This window comes from Asparagus officinalis, chromosome 4 (assembly GCF_001876935.1).
Source record: "Asparagus officinalis chromosome 4, Aspof.V1, whole genome shotgun sequence".
NCBI lineage: Eukaryota > Viridiplantae > Streptophyta > Magnoliopsida > Asparagales > Asparagaceae > Asparagus > Asparagus officinalis.
In genome coordinates, this window is record NC_033797.1 from 82,394,901 (window position 1) to 82,402,838 (window position 7,938).

At 40.8% G+C, this 7,938-nt stretch overlaps 1 protein-coding gene and 1 long non-coding RNA gene across 2 annotated transcripts in view; both read right to left on the reverse strand.

Moving 5' to 3' along the window:
* LOC109838992 overlaps positions 1-2,219 on the reverse strand; it is a 12,585-nt gene extending 10,366 nt beyond the window's left edge. Inside the window, exons 1-2 of the mRNA XM_020407421.1 lie at positions 2,207-2,219; positions 1,948-2,127 (exon numbers count right to left, since the gene is read on the reverse strand). Coding sequence (XP_020263010.1) covers positions 1,948-2,127; positions 2,207-2,219 — 193 coding nt within the window. The remainder of the gene's footprint in view (positions 1-1,947; positions 2,128-2,206) is intronic.
* Positions 2,241-2,669, reverse strand: LOC109836034. Its single transcript, XR_002245793.1, has 4 exons — positions 2,631-2,669; positions 2,492-2,563; positions 2,348-2,419; positions 2,241-2,278 (listed from the first exon to the last, which is right to left on the reverse strand). It is a non-coding gene; the product is annotated as an uncharacterized LOC109836034 (long non-coding RNA).

Sequence of the window (7,938 nt, forward strand, 5' to 3'; positions counted from 1 at the left end):
GGGGGGTGTCTCGGCCATGGCCGAGACACCCCATGGGGGGTGTCTCGGCCATGGCCGAGACACCCCATGGGGGGTGTCTCGGCCATGGCCGAGACACCCCATGGGGGGTGTCTCGGCCATGGCCGAGACACCCCAAGGGGTGTCTCGGTTTTGGAGCCGAGACACCCCCCTAGGGGGTGTCCTCAACCAGCCCCTACCCCCCCTTTGTTTTCCTATAAATAGGCCCCTAGGGCCTCCATTCTCTTGGCCTTGGTTTTGGGAGAGGAATTTCAGATCTTGAGCTCTAGCCTTTAAGATCTGAAATTCCAGAGAGGAGCGGCGAAGCCCTGCCGGAGGAAGGAGTCGGGGTTTTCTAAGAGAGCGGCGAAGCCCTGCCGGATCGAGGAGTGAGCGAGCCTTCTACAGCAAAGGAGCCTCCTTCTTCATTCCCCTTTCTTTATTTTCCCTTAGTGTTGCCCTTAGCGGTGATACAAAGGAGAGCTAGTGCCTCGTCTTAGCCGAGACATAAGCTTTACACTTCTGAGATCCCACGCGGATCGACGAGGTTCAGAGTTTCTAAAATCCCCCGCGGATAGACGAAACTCTGCCCGATTTTCTCGGACCAGATCTGAGTGCCCCGGTGGTCCACGGATATCAACATCCCCGTCACAGGCAAAAGACCCACGCAAGCAAGAGATGATGAACAGATCTTGCGTTTGTTTGAAAAGAGTTGTATCTATTTTGTTTTCATTGTGTACCGGTCTTATAAAAAGGCTATCTTTTTATTTCATTGTAACGATTGAAGTTGTAATGAATGCAGCAATGAATACAGCAACTTTTTCCGCAAACAGTCTATTCTCGTAAGAAAGACGAAGTCTATGTATTCAAAGTCATAGCATCAAGTCTAAGAAAAGCAATTTCCTTAGCACAACGTTACATGTGGGACGGATCTAGACAATCCACATGCTAGCCCAATTCAAACGGTGATCGGTAAAGGCATATCAAACCCGTTGATGGCTGGGGGTTTGCCAAAAATCCCATAAAATCTGTCATTCAGAAGAAATACAGACAAATCACAAGAAAGAAGCAAATGCGGAGTTTCTATTAAACAGGTCAAGTCAAAAGCATACAACAAAGAGCTCATTAGCCCGAAGGCAACTGACGGCTAAGAATATGAGACTTTAAGCTAAAAAGTCTATCTGCATAACTCTGCTCAAGTCCCGCCTGCAGATCTGCTCGGGCAGATTCCTCAGAACAGCTCAAGATCTCCGCAGCTTCACTCTTCAACTTCATCAATCCCTCCTGAGTGGATCCGAACTCCTCGAGTACCTGGTCACGAGAACGCTCTAGTCCGATCAAGTCATCTGCAATAAGAACGGCGGATTCCTCGGCACGCTTCAAGGCCTCCTTCAACCTAGTCGCTTCCTCGCGATTCGAGTCCAAGGAACGGAGTAACTCAGCTTTCTCCCTATCCATCCTCGCCATGTTAGCCATTAGATGCGCAAGGGAGCTCTCGCGTGACTGAAGCTCACGCCCGACGGAAGATCTCAGTTCACGCCACTGCTCCATCCTATGCTCTAACTCAGAGGATACGAAAGAAGAAGCCCCGGTAACCTCCAGTTCCTTCAACTCTCGTATCTCTGACTCCAGGGCAGCGAAATCAGCAGTGAAGGAATCAGCCAGTTCCGGGTATCCTTCTTCCCTCATCATCGTCATGTGGCGAGAGAAGGAACGCCGGAACTGATCGAAGCCGCCTCCTCGGTGGAGAAGCTTCTCGATCAAGCCATTATACCAGGCGGTGAAGAAGCTGAGGTCCGTACGGAAAGCCTCTCCGTCAGGATCAGTATCGGCCAAAAGGCTACGGACACGCTCGTGCAAAGAAGATCGAGATCCTACAAGCAACAACTTGGAAGCTCAGTGAACTATCGAATATGGAAAGGAAAGTCAAAAGGCAGGTTCCGAACATACCGACGCCAACGGATGTCCCATCAGGTTGAGAGCCGACAGGCTCCGAGACAGCAGCAGAAGAGGGTACGTCAGCCCCTGCAGACATATTGCTCGCACCACTCGGCAGAGACGGGGAGGCACCACTGCTATGAGGACTTTCAACCCCGGGGACTGTAGCAGTATCAGGCTGAACGCCTGGTCCTACAGTGACATTCCTATGTTAACCAAATGGAAATTTGGACAAATAAGGAGAATCGGGATAAGAAGGTCGTATGAATACCTGCAATCCCCATGTCCTCAGATGCAGCCGGAATGCCAAGAGTCATAAGAGTATCGGCCCAAGCTGCTGGTCCTATGATGACACTCTCTTATTAGTCAAAATGAAAATTTAGACGAATAAGAAGAATTGGGATCTGCATACCTGTAGATCCATTATCCGCGGGCATTTGAGGGATGCCAGGAGTCATATGAGAATCAGTCCTAGCGGCTGGTCCTATGATTGCACTCATTAGTCAAAAGACAGATAAACATAGGAAAGTACAATATCCCTGAATCGTATACATACCTGCAAGCCCGTCGCTCTGAGGCAAACTGGATATGCCAGGGATAGATACCGGGCTAACTCCAATGGTAGACGCTGCGATAATCAATCATTCATTAGTCATATGAAATATCGGGCAAGAGGGAGAAAATCAGATATATACCGGTAGATGAATCGTTCCCGAAGAATGGTCTCTCGGTCCCTCTGGAAGTCTGCTCAGCCAGCATGTCAGCTAATAAGCCGGCATCCGGCTTCGAGAAGCTTGGCCCCTCCATCGCAACATCTGCAGGGTAACCCAAATGTTGAAGGATGAGGAAAGCTCAAACGAGAAATCTTCCTTCACCTTACATAAGGAAAATGACATTGGATGCGGATATACCTGAATAAGGGATTGTGGGCTCAACATTATTTATCTGCTCAAGATCGATGTTAAGGTCGATGCCCAAAGACCCATCGTGAAAAGCGTCGCACATTTGTTGCACAAAGCAATCCATGTTGTCAACGCCAGGGGACGCCGAACCCGGTGGGAGTTCGCCCTCCTCGAAGAAACCTGAAGCACAAAACATGGTCACAAATCCCCAAAAGGTAAACAACCTTGAAGCAAGAGCAATTGAATGTTACCTCCCCCTCCATCGGCGGTGCTCCCTAAGTCCACTCCACAGGGACGCTGACCGTCATTCGGATCTGATCCTCGGCGACCATCCACGTCAGAAAAGGCAGGATCTCGAGAGGAAGAAAGAACAGATCTGAGATCTACACGAGACTACACTCCAGATCTAAGCTTGGTCTTAGATCTCGAGATCTGAGCGATTATTCCCTTGGTGGATTAATCCCTCCCGGCTATTATTCCCTTCGTGGAATAATACCCGCATAATCGTGTAGACCCGACCGGATCTAGATCGCGCGATGGTCCACGGATTAACCCCGGCGTTGGCAAAGAACCCACACAAGCAAGCAACCGCAAAACAGGAGCTTGCGATTTGTTCACAAGAGGAAAGTTGTAATTTTTATTTTTTTCTTTGATTTAGTTGTAACCGGATCTATAAAAGACCGGATCTTTGTAACCCAAGATGACAATCACATTAATGAAAAAGAAAACAGTTTTCCACGCGAACAAAGGTAAAATAATAAATATAAACAAGATATAAAAATAATAATTATTACTTTATAATATTAATTCATATGTAGCAATATATATCATAGTAGTCAAAATTACATAAATATGATCAACATAAATACACATAAATAAAGATGTATAATACATAAAACATGAACTATGAAAGAGAAAATAGATTTATAAAAAAATGAAAACATAAGAAGGACATAAATTCATATAATAAAAGCATTGATATATTGTAGATAAACATAACATGACTGATTGATGAACATGTGAACATAAACACTGATAATACATAAAACTAAACACGATTAGACACATTTCATACTAGAAATGATGTATGAATATAAATCTATAAAAAGTATACATCGTAAATATAATAATCTATGTGAATATACTATAATTAAAAGAGAATAGTAAGTATAAAAGAATAAAAAAGTAAAACACAATACAAGTAAACAAAAATAATGAATAGAGAATGAACAACAAACAATGACACAATAAAAGGACATAAAAATTTTAAAAACACCATAAAATAATTACTAAAAAAACATGTTTATACAATGAATAATGCCCATGTATTATTTTGTCATTTGTGGAAATATACATGTCAAAAATGAAGCACACAAACAACAAATATGCAAATGCACTATAAACAACCCATGAGTAAATACCATGCATACCCTCAAACGCTATTTAGAATTATCTTTATATTAATTATAAAAGAATAATAATTAATAATACGAGATAATGTAACAAAAACATATAATTAGTGACTCAAATTCCAAACCTAACAACAGGAATAATATCATAAATACCAAAATAGAAATACATTGCTCTTAGAAATAACGAAACCAATGTGAACATACTAAAACAACCTAAATAAGACAAAACTGACTGATAAGATAACTATGTACTGAAAATATTGTGAGTTGAAAATAAAGAATAAGAATGCATATGTAGAATATCAAAATCAAAATTGAGTAATGTAGGAACTAAAACATAGTTTATTAAGATAATAGGATAAGGGCTTAAGTATAGTCTTATAGATGAAATAATGATATGTGTCTAAATCATCCATTATATTCTCACTGGTAGGAACTCGGGACCATGACCTGCATGGGCCACTATAAAAACGTGTCACGCCCCGCTTTCCAAAATACTTAGGAATCGTGACACAAACTAGCCTGCGACGTATTAGACTAAAGAGAAATAAATACTAGACCATTTCTACTCAATCTAATATGCTAAGCGTCAAACAATAAAGTGCGAAGTCACATGTCCTCGATCACAATTAACAAGAATATAATAAATACTTCAGAACAGAAATGACTCATATCACAAATAATATATCATTCAACATACAAAATTTGGGTCAAACATTCCCTTATTAAAAAACAGTCCAACTAAGTACTAAAGAAATATGAAAAAACATCGTCCAGTAGAAATAAAAAGAAAGTACTACAAAAATAAACTAAGTCCATCAACTGACTAAAAGGGGTAACTAAGCTTCGGCTTCTTCTTCAGCTCTGTTTGTAAAATACTCCTGCTGAGGATACTCGGACTCTGGCGTGTCTCCAAACTAGACCTTTCCGTCCTCTAAGTCTGACGTACAACCCGAGAGAACAAAAGTACGTTAGCATGCATGGAACACGGCAAGATCCCACAAGAGAGAATAGAAATGGTCGAACAACCAAATGCAATAACAGTAAATAAAATAGAAGTATGCAGCTGATATTCGAATGGTCTAAATAAAATCCACTACTAGGGTATAACGATCAGAAGAAACCAAAATCATCCATGTAATGAGGTCATGCAACTAGTCATCCTATAATAGCTCACTGGTCCACATCTCAAATAGGTCAATGTTCACATTACGGGATAACTTACTATTCATGATCCTCTCCGCGCATCCAATACCACAAAATAATTTGGTAAGAGGACTACACGCAATCCAATTTTAGCCTGGTTCGAACTCAAGCAAAACTCGGGTGACTAAACGATTTCAGTGACCACGTGTGAAACGATTCACTGGCCTAACAGACTAACCCAAGTGCGAAATGGTTCACTATTGCGAGCCTGGAAGATAATCAATAATCACATCTGATTATGCGAACCAATACTTTCCTACCCCAACATATCTTATGTTTCTAGGCCTATAATAGATCACTGGTTCACCCCTTAAGTATGGTCAACGCACACACATGTCACTAAGTCTTGTTCATGATGCGTAAAGCCACTAAGTCAAACTCCTAACGGTTCTTAATTACCATAAGAAATAATAAATGCAGCTGATCATATACAATAATATCATGGCATATCACATAATCAAAATTAAGAATCATAAATCATGAACAACAACTATGTAATTCAGAAAATAATATTTTTTCAAAATAATTTATTTTAAATTATTTCTCATTATAATTAATCTAAAATAATTTCTTTTCCAAAATAAATTCCTTTAAATTATTTATAAATATTCTAAAATGATCTTTAAAATATTTATCACATTCTTATTATTTATTATTATTCTTTAATATCGTTCATTAAACAAACCCACGTAGAATATCATAATATACATGCTACCACATAATCATAACAAAGTCTAATGTATGCATATAATTCATAACAGATCTAAAATTCAGATTTGAGAAGCGGGATCTTGCCTATGAGGCTAAGGGCCAGCGACGAGGCTATGACGCTGCTACGGATGTAGCACGATGGTTCCATGATGCAAGCAGCGGGTCTGGGCAGCAATGAAGAGGCAGAGAGAAGGAGAAACGACAGAGTTTGGGCTATATTCGACGACGTTGCTAGTTGCTGATGTGCTAGAAAGGAGGGTAGCGCGGTCGAGGCGATAGTGGCTAGCCGGATCTGGAAGAGATCCGAAGGGCTGTGAGGCGTATCGGAGGTCTGGCTTGTGAGGCGACCAAAAAGGAGGGTGGTGAGGTGAAGGAGAGAGTGGAGAGGGGAGCTTTTGAGGTCGGTGGTGACGTGGGCCTTGCGGGCAGTTCTCCAGGTGCATCGACAGCTGATCGCGGTCGAGGTGACGCTAGATTCGGCTGGTTGTCGGGTGTGGTTGACTGAGGCACGAAGTTGCGTGGGGCGCTGGAGAGAAGGGAAGAGGGGGTTGGCTGATTGGTGGTGAGGTGTGGTGGAATAAAAGAGGAGGACGATAGTGGCGAGTGGAGCGTGATGGTGGCTGAAGGAGTGGCGACGAGGAGGCGGTGTATGAAGGGTGATGAGAAGAAAGAGAAGGGGCTGAGGCGGTGTGTAGGGCTGGTTAGGGAAGATGAAAGGAGGAGCTGGTGTGTGACATTAGGGGAGAGAAACGAGGGTGAGAGAAGGAGGAGGTCAGGCTGTTGAGTTGTGTGGGAGAGAGATGAGAAAAGAGAGAGGATTAAAAAAGGAGAAGAGAGAGAAGAGAGAAAGAGAGAGAGAGAAGAGCAGGAATTTTTCTTATTCGGAAGGAGATTATAGGGAGAAAGTTAAGGAGGTAATTAAGAAGAACTTAAAGGAATAATTAGGGAGGAAAATCAAGAAGAAATTAAGGAAAAAAATTAATATAAAATAATTAATAACAACAATAATAATAATAATAACAAAAAAATCAAATATTAATTTAAAAAGTTTTCACCGCATCAATTAAATTTATAATTAACAAAACTATTAAAATAAATATAAAATCGGATTTTTAAATCATAGAAAATTCTAGAAAATCGTAAAATATAAATACTCTTTAGATAAATAAAATTTAATATTTAAAATACCAAAAAAAATTATTTAAACCGATATCGAAAATTCATGATCATTACAGCTTATCTTTGTTTGGATGTCATCTATTGCTTCTAGTACTAAAGAGATGATTGAGAAGAGGAAGAAGCAAAACAATCAGCTAGTTTACCCTTTCCTGATCACTTGTATCTATAAAGATCAGAAGATTCCAGCTCTTTGTTCTGATCAGATGGAGAAGGGGAGAGTAGCTTTATGTGATGAGAAGGTCAGGAAGAACTTTGGAGCGAAAAAAAATGGAGAGTCCTTAGCTGGTCAACCATCACGTCAAGAGCGAGAGGAAAGGGTGAGTCATCAGCTTGTCAACCATCACGGTCCCAACCTATAACAAAGAATGTTCTAGGCTCTTCAGGAGGTGGTGGTTCTCAGTGGACTCTGGCAAAATAAAATAAAATATATCTTTTTCTTGTGAAAAATCTCTTTTTTTGTTAAAAGTAAGAATAAAGGGGGAGTCCTTGATTTTTGGTTATTTTTTATATATGGCATAAAAATCTCTTTTTTTGTTTTCTTGTGAAAAACCAAAAACAAAATAAACATATATTTTTCTTTGTTTTCAATTTTT